This window comes from Rhinoraja longicauda, chromosome 21, assembly GCF_053455715.1.
Source record: "Rhinoraja longicauda isolate Sanriku21f chromosome 21, sRhiLon1.1, whole genome shotgun sequence".
Taxonomy (NCBI): domain Eukaryota; kingdom Metazoa; phylum Chordata; class Chondrichthyes; order Rajiformes; family Arhynchobatidae; genus Rhinoraja; species Rhinoraja longicauda.
This window is the reverse complement of record NC_135973.1, coordinates 36,057,716-36,074,813: the sequence shown is the minus strand read 5'-3', so window position 1 is coordinate 36,074,813 and position 17,098 is coordinate 36,057,716. Positions and strand designations below refer to the sequence as shown.

The window sequence follows — 17,098 nt, the reverse complement described above, 5'->3', positions numbered from 1 at the left end:
ATGTCGTGTGTGCCTGAGCACACATACAGAGTAGACTGGTTTGGCGGGAGTCCACCTTGTCACCCCTGGAGCGCCCATCTTCCAATGCAGATGGCCTTTAGTCTCTGTGGCTCAGCCTACAATCACCCCGGATTAAGTGCAACCCCAGCACGGTTTCCGATGAAGGCGAGCTGACCAAGCAAAAGTACTCCTTATGATTTAGCAACGCCACTCACGATGCGCTGCTTGTTTCTATTCCTGATTAAGCGTTGGACAGGCGCCTAAGTGGGGACAGAGGGAGGGAGAGCACTATCGTGGGGCATGAAACAGGTGGCAGGGACAGAGTATGGACAACCTTTACAACTGGTCAACCAGCCGTGTCACTGCGGCAAGGTGAAAATAAACTACCCTGACATTTACCCGTGAACCTTAACCACAGCGGACTGGGGAAAGATGCCTTTCCACGCCGCATTCAGTCTTCAGCACACACAATGGCTACAAGCCACGACCAGACCTAAAGTTAGTTACGTGCAGGAAGGAACTGCAGGGGCTGGTTTACACTGAAGATACGCACAAAATGCTGGAGTAACTCAGCGGGACAGGCAGCATCTGTGGAGAGAAGGAATGGGTGACATTTTAGGTCGAGACCCTTCACGAGAGTTTAGTCTCGTACAGTTTCGTGAAGTTAGTTATACCCTTAAACCTTCTTAAAGTTAGTTATACTTTGTAAAGAAATAAACGTACACATCTGCGTGATATATACTTGTCCATTATACATGTTGCAAGATGTGAAGTAGTAACAAGCATTGATAAAAGACATGGGTTCAAAGCCGCTAGCTGCTTGAAGTCTGCTGCTGAAGTTGTCTGGAGTGGGAGGAGCGGTCCCGCCCTGTGTAACTCTGGGCACTCCTGTTAAATAGTGAGAGTCGGGGGGCACCACTTACTCGGTCTCTTCCCACTGTATGCAGGCGGTTCTTCTCCAGGGCACTTACATTCGGACTCTCGCCAGCTTTCTTGCAGAGCCGGTCTTCAGTAAGTATTTTTGCCAAACATGTTTTTGCTTGACTCGAAGAGTTAAGTTTATATAGAGTTTATATAGAGGCTAAAGAAATGGAGCACTGTTATCCTGTGGCGTGCATGTGATTTTAACTTGTAATATACGCACTGGTGAACACTGAAGCAGAGGCAATCGTCTGGTGCAACAATCGCTGTTGTAAGGTAAACACAAAATGCTGGAGTAACTCAGCGGGACAGGTAACTCTACAGAGAAGGATGAGAAACGTCACCTATTCCTTTTCTCCAGAGATGCTGCCTGACCCGCTGAGTTACTCCAGCCTTTGTGTCTTGTATACGAGTCACATAATGTACAACCAACTCTGAAAGAAGGGTCTCGACCCGAAACGTCACCCATTCCTTCTCTCCAGAGATGCTGCCTGACCCGCTGAGTTACTCCAGCATTCTGTGTCCACCTCCGATTTAAACCAGCATCTGCAGTTCTTTTCTACACAATCGCTGTTGTAATACGCATGGTGGAAGTGGTCACTGATACCGGGATCGGTAGATAGACTCAACAGTAATTCCTAATAATAAGTGTCAGGAACTGGTTTGGGGACAGTTAGAAGTTATGATGCACAGTATATACAACAATCAATGCTGTTGACAATGAGGGGCGCAGTGATCAATAGTCAGGTCCGCACAGCCACAGAGTGCAGTCTTCTGTCATGGTCATGGATAACGGGCATCCATATATAGGGCGCTGCGTAAGTGTGAAGGCGAGAAGGCCGTACCTATGGTACACCTGGTTGAGGTCAGTCCCAATTTAAGCGAGGAGCAGCGCAAAGACGCCTTCGCGTTCTTGACATTAAACGTGGGGAACCCCAACTAAGTTTGCTCTTTACAACCTATCCCAATATGGGGGCATGGAATTTAAATGTGCTCTATGACTGTGCAAAGTGGAAATACATGAGAGTGCTGACGTTTTAGCATTCGTTCCCTCCGCCACAGAGAAGAGAAGAGAAGGTGGGGAAGGATATGGGAGGAAATGTGAAACGGACTCAATATCCAGAGTGGACAGATGGAGCAACATTTATCGCATCCAGATTCCCTAAATGCATGTAGCTCGTGTGGTTTTCTTTCACAAAAGGTGAAAAATTGTAAACATTTATTTTAGAAAGTGCCTGTGTTTAAAACCGCCTCGATCCAATCAAAATGCTGTATTTTGTTGGATGTATATCAATCTTTTCAGCGAAAGAACGAATTAGATCTGAATTGTGTAAAGTGTGCTCGCAATTTACTGTGCTGCAAATAATCTGTCAGCAACTGAGTTTATAGAAATTGTTATTATGTAGACTTTTGTTTTAAGTTGTACTTGCGAAGCTCTCCCAGTTTGTATCTGCTAAAGAATTCCCGGTATTGGAGATTTCAGGTCCTGCATTTGCAACAGGAAAGGATTAGATCTGAGCAGATAGTTAATTATCGGTAATATTCAGAATATAAGCAAAGGAGGAATGACATTGAAGTTAACCAGCGAAGGATTACTACGTTAGCTGCTCAGGGAGCCTATCCTTATTTGATTAAAATGCCACTTGCTTGGCGTTTTGACGCGAGTCTCAAACATCTCTGCACTATTCCCTAAAAGGCGTTCAGTTGGATTTGTTTGCAGCCCGCCTCCATTACGTCTCTCGGCAATCACTAGTTTGTGGAAACATAGCCATACATGGTAACGAATGGCGTGGAGGTATGGTTTATATTCTATATCATTCAGATCATGGGATTTAAACATTTAAAGACCCGTTGCAGCACCAAGCCTGCGATAATAACCACGGCAGCACATCAGAAGCCTGCGCACATTTAGCGTTTCAACGCACCGAAAGAGTACAGTTTGGAACAAATGAGGCACAATGTTCAACATATCCTGCTCACCTTATTTGATCGTGTCAGATATTATCCACGTCTTCCCAGTGACTCCTTAATGCGCTCGTAATTTTCAAAACAAATCTTGCAACTATGTTCCTAATTTGCAAAAACTGAGCGTCAGTCTATCTTCAAAGCAGGGATTACTGTCAGACCAATTTTGCAGGACACGTCACCATGTTGAGAGATTTCAAGTACTCGAGTGCACGGAACTTGGTCGCTTTCCATCCTCTCCACTTGCTGTTTGTTGAGAACATTGGGTCGAATTTACACAGACAGATTCTCGCAGTGTTTATACCTCACATGTGCGGTGACAGAATTGTTGAATTGGTGTCATGGACGTTCCTGTATTGTAACATTTGATTGTTGCAATGATTATTTTCCTCTAGTTTTTCATTTTAGGGTAATGCAATTACGCGTCTACTTTTCGTTGTACATTATGTGACTCGTATACAAAACCAACCCCAGACACAATAGCTGAAGTAACTCAGCGAGCCAGGCAGCATCTCTGGAGAAAAGGAATAGGTGACGTTTCTTATCCTTCTCTCCAGAGATGCTGCCTGTCCCGCCGAGTTACTCCAGGTTTTTTTGTGTCTATCTTCGATTTAAACCAGCATCTGCAGTTCCTTCCTACACATGTATCTACCTCTGTGGGGACCCGCGGACTATCCTTGATCGGACTTTGCTAGCTTTACCTTGCAATAAATGTTTTTTCTATTTACAGCCACTGTAAATGGCTCGATTGTAATCATGTAATGCCTTTCTGCTGACTGGATAGCATGCAACGTAAGCTTTTCACTGTACCCCGGTACACGTGACAATAAACTAAACTAAACTACCAGCATCTGCAGTTATTTTCTTATATAAACTAAACTAAACTATACAAAACCAACCTGATGCCTACAAGCTTTGCAACGCCCTTCTGGAGGCAGTCTCACATTAACTGGAGCCAGGACCAAACAGTTTAAAAGTGATCATCAGCATTCCTTCAAACTTCTTACAGTATGTTAGCAGGATAATTGTTTGCTTCCATTAATCGAAAGATCATGCACGGTACCAGATTAAGCTGGACTGTAGCCCCGCCCAAACATACCTGTACATTGAGTGATAATTTGCCACTGACCTGGCAACCATATGATTAGCTATATTAATTATAGACACAAAATGCTGGAGTATCTCAACGGGACAGGCAGCATCTCTGGAGAGAAGGAATGGGTGACATTTCAGGTCGAGACCCTTCTTTAGACGGAACATCACCCACTCCTCTCCAAAGATGCTGCCTGACCCACTGAGTTACTCCAGCATTTTGTGTCTATCTTCGCTGTAAACCAGCATCAACAGTTTACAGTTGATCTGCAGGTCTGAAGAAGGGTCTCGATCCAAAACGTCAGCTCTTTCTTTTTTCCAGCGATGCTGTCTGACCCACTGAGTTATTCCAGGTTTTTGTGTCTACAGTTTAAACCAGCATCTGCAGTTCCTTCCTACAGCTATACTAATTATACTAATTATACTAGTTATACTAGTTATACTAATCACAATGAGCACCTCGTGTCACAAGCAGCAGCCTGAAACTACCAGCCACGGTATAACTGCCCCTTAAACACCAACCATTCCTATTCTTCATAGAATAGCTCATAGCTCCATCAGAAGAAGCTGTTTCAGGTAAGACCCTGCACCGAGTACACGCATTAGGGTAAGACAACACTGACACAGATACTTCAATCAACAGAGTAACTCCATATATTGCCATTGTTTTAATCATTCAATTAAATGTAGGCTTCACTGGCGTTATGGTGCCCATTCCTAAATATACTAAGAGTGACAGCAAACTTACCAAGTGATGCCTACTGTGTCTGAGTTCGAGGGCAAATCAGAAGTGGCAAACAATGTTGTAGCAGGTGCAAGGTGAGGGAGATAGTATCAAAGAAGTCTGAGCAAGTTCTTGCAGTACACTTTGTTGAATGTGCACTTTGTAGGCACGGTTGAGGTGATGGAGGAGATGACAGAGAGTTAAAGAGGTTAACAAGTCTTTGACTAGTTTCAAGTTACTCTTGCATTCCCTCTCTCCCTCCCTCTTCTCCCACCCTATTAGTTCCACTGTTCACATCCTTGTATCCTGTCATTATCATCTCTTCCCCAGCCAACAATGGGCCATTGTGGGCTCCACCCTTCCCGGGTCATCTGTTACTGGCCCTGCTTTGTCTGGCCTTTTCTTACCTCCAGTTCCCTCTCCTCTGCTTTCAGTCTCGATCCGTAACGTCACCCATCCCATTTCTCCGGAGATGCTGCGTGACCCGCTGAGTTACTCCAGCTCTTTGTGCCTATCTTTGACTTGCATGATGGCAGGTGTCTTGAGTGTTGTTGGAACCGCAGGAGGATTAGTTGTTGCACTCCTGATTTGGACATTTTGCTTTTGTGTATCTGGAAGTGTGTCAAAAGCTACAGATCTTGCCTCTTCAACCTGCTTTGGTGGATGATAATTTATATGGCTGGTGCAGTTAAGTGTCAGGTCAATGCTAATCCTTGAAATCTAAGAACAGAGAGTAACGCTGCAGATACTTAGCAGATTATATACAGAGGGAGAGACAGCATTCACATTTCAGTCAGTGACTTTTCATAAGAACTTCCTTGCTCCGCTAATACTACCAGGCCCTGAAATGTTACTAATAGGGAATATGGCAATGGTTGAATTGCAGAACAACTTGAGAGTCTCTCTTGTTGAAACTGGGCATTTTTTTTTAATTTGTGAGGTTAGAACGTAACTTATCACCTCCAACCTAAACTTAGTTCAGGTCTTGCTGTTTATCTTGCTTCGTTGCTTCATTATGTGAGTACATTTAAATGCCATGCAGCAAATGATCTCACTTCTTAGACAGCCAGAACCTTTTTTTATCAGAATGGAAATGTCAAAGACTAGAGGGCATAGCCTTACAGTGGGAGGGTCAATATTTAAAGGAGACGTGCGAGGCAAGGTTTTCACATGGAGACTGGTGGATGCCTGAAACGCACTGGTAGCAGTGGTAGTGGAGGCAGATACGATAATGACATTTAAGAGGCTTTCAGATAGGCAGATGGATATGCAGGGAATGGGGGGATATAGCTCCTGTGCAGGCAGAGGAGATTAATTTAACTTGTCATCATGTTTGGCATGGACATTGCGGGCCGAAGGGCCAGCTCCTAAACTGTTCTATGTTCTGTGCTGTGATTTTACACAAAAAGACCCAAAAGCCAACGAGCATGAGGAATATCTGCAACAATGAAAGCTAATTAACCTCAACAATCAGTAGGAAGAAAGCAGAACAGATTCACTAAATTATACCAAGGATTAGAGGCTCAAGTAATCTGGAAAGACTGGAGGAATTTAGGCTTTGTTATTAGACAGGGATGATTAAGAGTGCAGATTATATCTCCTCTGAAGAGTATTTACTTTTATTGATGTACAGATTATAAACAATACTGCACAACATGTATGCAAATGGGGTTAACCTATTGCCCGCTGGATCTGTGCACCATGAAACATTTCCAAGACGGAGTTAAATTAGCAGTCAACATTTCTGCAAGTAATAAGATCACTTAAGTCTGAACTCTGCTGGAAGCAGCATTTTTCCGTTGAAGTAAGCATTACAAATCTGTATGCATTTTCGTGTTGCCCATGTTGGCCCCATCATGGATTAGTTTAGCAAAATATTAAAGTGAAGTTCACAGGACCAGGTCACATCACAGAGATGGAATCTTAGTGAAACAATTAAGCAATAGTATTTGTGGCCACATGCCTTTAGTACAACATCAGACAATATCTACTTCAATATAAATGTAGGACGAGAGATTTAAAGCACTAGAGAATATATTTACATTCACAACAGGGCAAATACCATCCATTTTATTTCCAACCATACACAATGATTCATAATTTACTTCAGTTCCAGTTATGCATTAATTCTAGATATGTACTTCATAGTCAACTTTAACTTTTGTTCATTTAATGTATGTGAAGTTCTCTGGCAAGATAAGCATTTAATGTTCATCCCAAATTGCCCGGGAGAATTTGATGTTGAGCTTCCTTTCGGGGATGGTATGATTTCCCTGATGAACGTACCCCCACATGCCTTTAGGCAGGCAGTTTCAGTTGTAATGCCAAGCGTCAAGATTCGAGAGAGTCGCGAGTGTTCAATTATCATGTGTAGGAAGGAACTGCAGATGTGGTTTACAACGAAGATAGGCACAAAATGCTGGAGTAACTCAGCAGGACAGGCAACATCTCTGGAGAGAAGGAATAGATGAAGTTTTGGGTCTGAATAAAGGTCTCGACCCGAAACGTCACCCAACCCTTCTCTCCAGAGATGCTGCCTGGCCCGCTGAGTTACTCCAGCATTTTGTGTCTACCTTCTGTGTTTAATTATCATATGCACTGACAGCAGAAAAATTAAATTCTTGCTTGCAGCAACATAACAGGCCTGTAAACGTGGTGAAATTATATCTAGCTACACTATCATGGGGATAGAGAGAGTTGAGCAGGGGACTGAGCAGAGAGCTGCACCTAAGGAGGAAGTGCTGTTGCCAATTTGTACTGATTGTGGTCTGCCTGTGATGAGGTCAAGGATCCAGTCATGTAAGCAGGAACAGAGTGTGGGGAGGATTCTGGTGTTGAGTGCCAAGCTGTAGTCAATGATGGATGTATTCTTATTGTCCAAGTGGTCCAGTGCAGTGGAGAGCCAGTGAGATTGCATCACAAGTTGATCTATTGGATGGTAGATGAATTGCAATGGGCCCATGTCCTTTCAATGCATGGCATCTTCTACAAAACAATGCTTTGATCCTGGAAGTACATTTATTGGATGTGTGATTTTTCTCCATTCCTGTATTTACTCAACACCAAAGCATTTTAATTTTCAATTTGCCCTCTCAAGGATCTTATTGCTCTCAAAATTACCTCACGCCATATCAGTACATAATAAATTGTTGGCTTTTAATGTAATTCTTTTCTTGTATAGAAGAGTTGTTACCAGTTTAAGATTAAGTAAACTGAGTATAGGAAGGAAATGGTATCAATTCATGCCACCATTTTACAACCATTGCTCTGATTATACATGTGGCCATCTCTGTAGTTACCATGCTCAATTAATACATGAGGCATTGATTTAAAACGAGTATAAACTAAATGTACAAATAATCCAAATACTGAGGAAATAAAATGAATTATGCTATTATTATATTACAGAGAATGATCCAAGACTACTTTGAGACAGTGCCTGTTTAGACTTTAACCCTGATTTGCATTGTTTACTTGTGCAGGAAGGAACTGCAGATGGTGGTTTAAATCGAAGATAGACACAAAAAGCTGGAGTAACTCAGCGGGACAGGCAGCATCTCTGGAGGGAAGGAATGGGTGATGTTCCAGACCCAGTCTGAAGAAGGGTCTCGACCTGAAACGTCACCCATTCCTTCTCTCCAGAGATGCTGCCTGTCCCGCTGAGTTACTCCAGTTTTTTGTGTCTTACATTGCTTACTTCACTGAAACAAATCAAAGGAAAAAGGATGCTGGTTCTCAAGTGGGTCAGTAAATTGTTTTGCCAGATCGAGGGCAAGGTAGAAAAGATTAAAACAAATTATATTATTCTTGCATTGGTCCATGTAATGTGGTTAGGCTTCGTATCATTGAATGGAATGTTGGCCTTCGTAACAAGAGGAGTTGAGTATAGGAGCAAAGAGGTCCTTCTACAGTTGTACCGGGCCCTGGTGAGACCGCACCTGGAGTACTGTGTGCAGTTTTGGTCTCCAAATTTGAGGAAGGATATTCTTGCTATGGAGGGCGTGCAGCGTAGGTTCACTAGATTAATTCCCGGAATGGCGGGACTGTCGTATGTTGAAAGGCTGGAGCGATTGGGCTTGTATACACTGGAATTTAGAAGGATGAGGGGGGATCTTATTGAAACATATAAGATAATTAGGGGATTGGACACATTAGAGGCAGATAACATGTTCCCAATGTTGGGGGAGTCCAGAACAAGGGGCCACAGTTTGAGAATAAGGGGTAGGCCATTTAGAACGGAGATGAGGAAGAACTTTTTCAGTCAGAGGGTGGTGAAGGTGTGGAATTCTCTGCCTCAGAAGGCAGTGGAGGCCAGTTCGTTGGATGCTTTCAAGAGAGAGCTGGATAGAGCTCTTAAGGATAGCGGAGTGAGGGGGTATGGGGAGAAGGCAGGAACGGGGTACTGATTGATAGTGATCAGCCATGATCGCATTGAATGGCGGTGCTGGCTCGAAGGGCTGAATGGCCTACTCCTGCACCTATTGTCTATAATATGTAAATGACTTTTTAAAATTCTTTTGACAGGTCATTAGAGCATAATGGCACAGAAGTCTGGCAGCCAGGCTGGAGACGCCGATTCCTTTCTCTTTGTGGACAAGTCCTTCAACAATCCACTGGCTCAAGCTGACTGGTCAGCTAAGAAATTGGTGTGGGTGCCTTCAGACCGCAATGGCTTTGAAGCTGCAAGCATCAAGGAGGAAAAAGAGGATGAAGTGATTGTTGAATTAATGGAAAATGGGAAGAAAGTTACCATTAACAAAGATGATATCCAGAAGATGAACCCCCCAAAGTTCTCCAAAGTGGAGGACATGGCAGAACTGACTTGCCTGAATGAAGCATCGGTGCTGCATAATCTGAGGGAACGTTATTTCTCAGGACTTATCTATGTGAGTAAGCCATCCACTTTTTCTGTGTACCTAATAATACAGTCAGTTGGAGTACCCCTACGATACGACACGATACGATACGATAGAACTTTATTTATCCCAGGAGGGAAAATGGTCTGCCAACAGTCATAAAAATGCAACTGAAACGTGAAATTAAAGTGAGGAGTGGAAAGTCCAGGATTGGGGATGAGCAAAGATTAGGAAGTGGGAGGGGGGTGGGATTGAGGGGGTAAGGAAGTCAGTCTACCCCACGACAGAAGGGGGAGGAGTTGTACAGTTTGATAGCCACAGGGAAAAAGGATCTCCTGTGGTGTTTTGTCCTGCTATCAAACATTAGACATGGCACATCACAACTGACAAGGGAGAAAATTAAGTTCTTGAAGAAGGGTTTCGACCCGAAAGATCACCCATTCCTTCTCTCCAGAGATCCTGCCTGTCCCGCTGAATTACTCCAGCTTTTTGTGTTTATCTTCGGTATAAACCAGCATCTGCAGTTCCTTCCTAAACATCTCCTGTCCTCTTTTACATCACCCAAGGCCAATGAAGATACAAAAATCGCCATCGGAGCCAATCTCATCCCTTGCTTCTCTTAGCATCCTGGAATAGATTCTTGAGACACAAGTAACTGTAGATGCTGGAATCCCGTGTAAAACACAAAGTGCAAGAAGAACTCAGTGGGTCAGGAAGCATCTGGAGAGGAACTGGACAGGTGAAGTTTTGGTTCAGGACCCTTTTTCAGACTGATTAAAGTAGGGAGGAGAAAGCTGGAAAAGAGAGGTGGTGGCATGACAAAGCCGGGCAAGTGATAGGTGGATACAGGTGAGGGTGTTTGATTGGAAAATGGCTGAAGTAAACCACTAAGGTTAGAGGTAAAAGGAAACAAAAGGGGAGAGGAGCAGTGAAATGTAAAGCCGGAGGGGCCGATGTGTGGAAGGGGACAGGGGAGAGGAAAAAGGAGGAATAAAGGGAAATGGTGAAATTGAAGATGGGAGATGAGTGTTTGGACGGGAAAGGAGCAGGGTGACATGGGAGGGGCATCAGGGTGGGACTAGTGGGAGAGAACGAGGGAGCTGGGGGTACTACATAGAAACATAGAAAATAGGTGCAGGAGGAGGCCATTCGGCCCTTCGAGCCAGCACCACCATTCATTGTGATCATGGCTGTGAAATGAATTGTTCATCTGTCTCACCTGGTAGGGCTGCTGGGGACCCAGGATGGAAGTAAGAGATAAGGTACAGGAGCAGGAGTTATGTTTTCTGCAGTTGCAGTAGAAAGTACCTGGGAGGGGACTGGTTGAGTGGGAACCAAGGAGTTGCGGAGGAAGGCAATAATCATGACCTCCCAGCCCCACCCCTTTCCGCTTTCTGTAGAGATCCCATTATCAGTCTCATCGCAATCCCCTCCCCAAACCTTTCTGCTTTCTGTAGAGTTCTCATCACCATTATCATCTTCCCATCCCCACCCCTTTCCACTTTCCCTAGAGATTCCACCACCAGTCACATCTTTCTCTTTCCACATTCCATGGAGACCACTCCCTCCACAACTCCTTGGTTCACTCACCCCTCCCCTCGTAACTGCAAAAAGTCTATCCCCTACTCCCAATTCCTCCGTCTACGCTGCATTTGTGCCCGGGATTAGGTGTTTCACACCAGGGCATCAGAGATGTCCTCATTCTTCAGGAAACGGGGCTTCCCTTCTTCCATTATAGATGAGGCTCTCACTAGGGCCTCCTCTATATCCCGCAGCTCCGCTCTTGCTCCCCCTCACCCCATTCGTAACAAGGACAGAATCCCCCTTGTCCTCACCTTCCACCCCACCAGCCAGCGTAACCAACAAATCATCCGCCAACATTTCCATCACCTCCAATGGGACCCCACTACTGGCCACATCTTCCCATCCCCTCCCCTTTCTGCATTCCGCAGAGACCGTTCCCTCCGTAACTCCCTGGTCCACTCATCCTTTCCTACCCAAACCACCCCCTCCCCGGGCACTTTCCCCTGCAACCGCAGGAGATGCAACACCTGTCCCTTTACCTCCCCCTTCGACTGAATCCAAGGACCCAAACAGTCTTTCCAGGTGAGACAGAGGTTCACCTGCACCTCCTCCAACCTCATCTATTGTATCCGCTGCTCTAGATGTCAACTTCTCTACATCAGCGAAACCAAACGCAGGCTCGGCGATCGTTTCGCCCAACACCTTCGCTCAGTCCGCCTTAACCAACCTGATCTCCCAGTGGCTGAGCACTTCAACTCCCCCTCCCACTCCCAGTCTGACCTTTCTGTCATGGGCCTCCTCCAGTGCGATAGTGAGGCCCACTGGAAATTAGAGGAATAGCACCTCATATTTCGCTTGGGCAGCTTGCAGCCCAGCGGTATGAATATTGACTTCTCCAACTTTAGATAGTTCATCTGTCCCTCTCTTCCCCTCCCCTTCCCAGTTCTCCCTCTATCTTCCTGTCTCCACCTATATCCTTTCTTTGTCCCGCCCCCCTGACATCAATCTGAAGAAGGGTCTTGACCGGAAACGTCACCCATTCCCTCTCTCCTGAGATGCTGCCTGACCTGCTGAGTTACTCCAGCATTTTGTGATCCCCTTGTAACTGGCCTGTTCCCCAGGTTCCTTCTCCTGCACCCTTCCAGCTGAGACAGAGGTTCACGTGTGCCTCTTCAAACCTCATCTACTGCATTTGGTGCCTTTTGGCTTCTCTAACAACGGCAAGACCAAGCTTAGACTAGGCAATCATTTTGCTAAACATTCGTGCTCTGTCCGCCAAGGCCTGCTGGATCTCCCAGTTACTAACCATTTTAACCCCCATTCTCACTCCGACGCCAAATGTTCTGTCGTGGCCTCCTCATTGCCAGGTTGAGGCCACATGCAAACAGGAGGAGCAGCAACTCATATTCTGCTTGTGGAGCTTGCAACCCACTGGTTTGAACATTTAATTCTCCAATTTCAAGTGAAGCCCCACATCCCCTCTCCGTTTCCTGTGCCCCCACCTTAGTGCACTCTCATTCCTCCCACCATCTCTTCGCCTCCCCAGTTGCCAACTCCTTTTCCCTTCTTCGTACATGCATCTCCCATCCCTGAGCTCCTCATTTCCCTTTTATCCCCCCTCTTTTACTTCTCCCGTCTCTCTGGATTTACATTCACCCCTCTACCTATTTGATGCCTTTGTGTCTCTTTTTACTTCTAGCCTTTGTCACTTACTTTACCCATCTGCCAATGGAATCCCCCTGACCTGACTCCACCTATCACTTACCAGGCTTTGTCCTGCTCCTGCCTCTCTTTTCCAGCTTTCTTTCCCACCTCGCCAATCAGTCCGAAGAAGGGTCATGACTCGAAACATCACCCATCCATTCCCTCCTTAGATTTTGCGTTACCCCACTGAGTTCCTCCAGTACTTTGTGTTTTGCTGGAATAGATGCTGTCAGGCCCTGCCATTGTATCCACCTGATGTGTCCCAGTATCCCTAGGTTTCCTTAGAATGTGTCCCACGTCCTCCTCTCTGATACAGACATGTTCCAGAATAACAGTCATCACCTAAACCCCTACCCACCACATTTTTCTGTCTGCTGAATACCAATTGAAAAGTATTCTCATCTTTGCAACCCCATCTATGTTTTCTCTCTCTCTCTCCCACAAATAAATCCCTACTTGGCTTCCAACTTTCTTCTTCATGTATTTTCTGCTACCTATGCCCCTGATGGCAAATGCCCCATAAGCACTGCTCACTGCCTAGTTGTATGCAAACAGGCGGCAACGATTGAGTTGCTACCTCACAGCGCCAGAGACCCAGGTTCCATCCTGACTACGGGTGCTGTCTGTATGGACTTTGTATGGTCTCCCCATGACCGCGTAGGTTTTTTCCGGGATCTCTGGTTTCCTCCCACACTCCAAAGACGTACAGGTTTGTATAGGTTAATTGGCTTCTGTAAATTGAAAATTGGCCCCAGTGTGTGTAGGATAGTGTTAATGTGCGAGGGTCAGTGTGGACTCGGTGGGTCGAAGGGCCTGTTTTCACTGTTTCTCTAAACTAAACTAAACTAAACATAAGCATTACAGTGACTAACTCTCAATGAGGGTATCTGCCCAAGTACACTAAGTTCAAACAGCTGAAGTGATCTATATGCAACACAGTATTTCAGCAGTGGCTATCTATCAACCATTGTATTATCAAGGAGTAAGTAAAAACCTTTGTGAGAACACACCGGGGGCAATCTGTACTTCTTTTCTCTCCTTACCTGAACAATGATATACTTACCTCCGCAAGTGTGCACTAAAGTTTCACTAGATTGACACCAGGGATGAAAGTGAAAGGAATAAGTCTCCATTTTATTCGAAGAATGAGAAATGAACTGATTGAAATGTATACGTTTTTTTGCGGGCTGGACAGAGAATGTAATGAGAAACTCTTTCTCCTGTTGAAGTTTAGAATTAGGATGCCCGATCTCAACATGATGGTCTACTAATTAAGATAGAGATGAGATGGTACCATCTACAATGCTTAATTTTTAGAATTCTTTACCCTGGGATCTGAAGAAGGGTCTCGACCCAAAGTGTCACCTATTCCTTTTCTCCAGAGATGCTGCCTGACCCGTTAAGTTACTCCAACTTTTTGTGTCTATCTTTAGGGAACTCTTTCCTGTAGCTTGTGCATACTTTCTCATCCAGCCACCCATTTGCAAGACCAGAGAACCTTTTCAATCCTTCACCCTGTATGGAATCAAGTTGTCAGTTCTATTCTATGACTGTTATACTAAACATCCGCAAGGCTTCGTGGCTTCCTTTACGTTTGACCAGACTACATAGTTTTAATAAACTTCCTCTGATGTCGACTCTGTTGACTCAATAGTACACTTCAGTATCCTGTTTACTTTGTTAATCGCTACTTAGCAGAGCTTTGCATGCTAAATGCTAAGATAACAACCTTAATCTTCAAACTCATTTGAATATGCCTTAGCTGGAGAGCGAACATAGTGCAGAAAACCCACAGACAAACAATCTCTGTAAACATCTACTGGTGATCTCTGCCAGATGATATTATCTAAGGGGTTAATCTTCAGATTTGAAATGCTTTTGATGGCATCAAGTAAAGGAACAAAATAATTGGTATCGGTCCACACCTCAGTGTTCTTTTCACCAAACCACCTTTTGTGAAGATTAGAAAAAAGCTGCAAGACACATACAGAGGTTGACAATATCCAGTGCACTGAATAAGAGGCTCACCTTTCATGCCACTTCTCCAGCATTCATTCCCGTGGGTTCTGCACTGAGGTTATAAGAATGACTTGAAGAACCCTAATGGAAAACACATCCTAGAGTTTCTGAAGAAGGGTCTCCACCTGGAACTGCAGCAGGTGGGCCAGAGGCAGGCTGCCTCTGTTCACAGGCCTCTTGTGCTTGTCCAACCTGCTCACCCTCTGGATCCCAAGACCATGCTGCACAAAGGGCCCATCTTCAAGTCCTGGTTTGAGAAGCAGGGAGCTATGGAGCCATCCCAAAAACCTCAATTACAGCTCTTCACCTCAACAGATAGCCTCTCCCAAAAAGGCTGCTCTGTCTGAGTCTGCCTTCCATTGATAAACTTTGCTAATTACTCAAATTAAATGTGACTTTAGTATGATCTTGGAACATCGTGATAAAGCAGATGCATTGTACAATGCAGTTGATAAACAATTCCTATTTAGACACAAAATGCTGGAGTAACTCAGCGGGACAGGCAGCATCTCTGGATAGGAATAGGTGATGTTTCGGGTTGATACCCTTCTTCAGACTGAGAGTCAGGGGTGAGGGAGGCACAGAGATAAAGAAGTGTAAGGTTTGAACACGAAACATCAAAGGGGATGAATCTCAAGGGAAATGTAGAATCATTGTTAACTAGAATGTGGTAACGAAACATACAGAGATAAAATTTAATCAGGGGGACAGTCAGACTGGTCGGAGAACGAGGAAGGGGGAGAGATAGAGAGAGAGGGAAGGCAAGGGTTACTTGAAGTTGGAGAAGTCAATATTCATACCGCTGGGGTGTAAGCTTCCCAGGCAAAATATGAGGTGCTGTTCCTCCAATTAGCTTTGGGCCTCACTCTGACAGTGGAGGAGACCCAGGACAGAAAGGTCAGTGTGGGAGGGGGAGTTTAAGTGTTGTCTATCTTCGGTGTAAACCAGCGTCTGCAGTTCCTTCCGACACAATTCCTATTTAGAACTCGCTAAGATAAAGTGACAAGCTACTTGGAAAATAGTGCTTTGGTCAAGAAAATATAGCACAGAATCAACTCAAGACAATATCCAAACCATTGGTTCAGATGCAACCTGAAATCTCAAGGTCCATGATGAGATTTCCATTAACCTGAAATGGAATCAGATAAAATAGACTTCATGTTAATTAGTGTTTCCCAGGAAAGTAGCGTTTGCAGATATAATGTTGTTAACTCTTAATTGATCTCTGAAATGACTTAGCATATCACTCAGAGGTATTTATTCACAAAATGCTGGAGTAACTCAGCAGGTCAGGCGGCATCTCAGGAGAGAAGGAATGGGTGACGTTTCGGGTCGAGACCCTTCTTCAGACTGATGTCAGGGGGGCGGGACAAAGGAAGGATATAGGTGGAGACAGGAAGATAGAGGGAGATCTGGGAAGGGGGAGGGGAAGAGAGGGACAGAGGGACTATCTAAAGTTGGAGAAGTTGATGTTCATACCACTGGGCTGCAAGCTGCTCAGGCGAAATATGAGGTGCTGTTCCTCCAATTTCCGGTGGGCCTCACTATGGCACTGGAGGAGGCCCATGACAGAAAGGTCAGACTGGGAATGGGAGGGGGAGTTGAAGTGCTCGGCCACCGGGAGATCAGATTGGCGAATGCGGATCATTCCTGTATATTGGCGAGACCAAGCGCATGCTCGGCAATCGTTTCGCTGAACAACTTCGCTCAGTCCGCCTAAACCTACCTGATTTCCTGGTTGCTCAACACTTTAACTCCCCCTCCCATTCCCTCACTGACCTTTGTCCTGGGCCTCCTCCATTGTCAGAGTGAGGCTCAGTGCACAATTGGAGGAACAGCACCTCATATTTCGCTTGGTATCACAAAATGCTGGAGTAACTCAGCAGGTCAGGCAGCATCTAGGAGAGAAGGAATGGGTGTCGTTTTGGGTCGAGAACCTTCTTCAGACTGATGTTTTGCTTGGGGACCTTACACCCCAGCGATATAAACATTGACTTCTCTAACTTCAAGTAGCCCTTGCTTTCCCTCTCTCTCCATCCCCTCTCCTTTCCTAGTTCTCTGACCAGTCTCACTGTCTCCGACTGCATTCTATCTCTGTCCCACCCATTCCCCTGACATCAGTCTGAAGAAGGGTCTCGACTCAAAACATCACCCATTCCTTCTCTTCAGAGACGCTGCCTGTCCTGCTGAGTTACTCCTGTATTTTGTGTCTAGTACATCACTCAGATATGTTGCCACACTATATTCAACCTAGAAATTAATAAACTGATCAACCACCATCAACCTAGGCCCC

General features: G+C 45.0%; 1 protein-coding gene and 1 long non-coding RNA gene across 4 annotated transcripts in view; one reads left to right on the top strand and one right to left on the bottom strand.

Annotated features, from left to right (window-relative positions):
* LOC144604150 (uncharacterized) overlaps nucleotides 1–3,015 on the bottom strand; it is a 41,144-nt gene extending 38,129 nt beyond the window's left edge. The window contains exon 1 of the long non-coding RNA XR_013548699.1: nucleotides 2,902–3,015. This is a non-coding gene — a long non-coding RNA (uncharacterized LOC144604150). The remainder of the gene's footprint in view (nucleotides 1–2,901) is intronic.
* myh11b (myosin, heavy chain 11b, smooth muscle) overlaps nucleotides 930–17,098 on the top strand; it is a 179,604-nt gene continuing 163,435 nt past the window's right edge. For 2 of the 3 annotated variants that reach the window (XM_078418345.1, XM_078418347.1), the window contains exons 1-2: nucleotides 930–1,011; nucleotides 9,227–9,588. In XM_078418345.1, the coding sequence (XP_078274471.1) occupies nucleotides 9,241–9,588 (348 nt within the window). In that variant the 5' untranslated portion in view covers nucleotides 930–1,011; nucleotides 9,227–9,240. Of the gene's footprint in view, nucleotides 1,012–2,030; nucleotides 2,123–9,226; nucleotides 9,589–17,098 lie in introns of those variants that run through there. The other variant, XM_078418346.1, reaches the window with a different exon arrangement.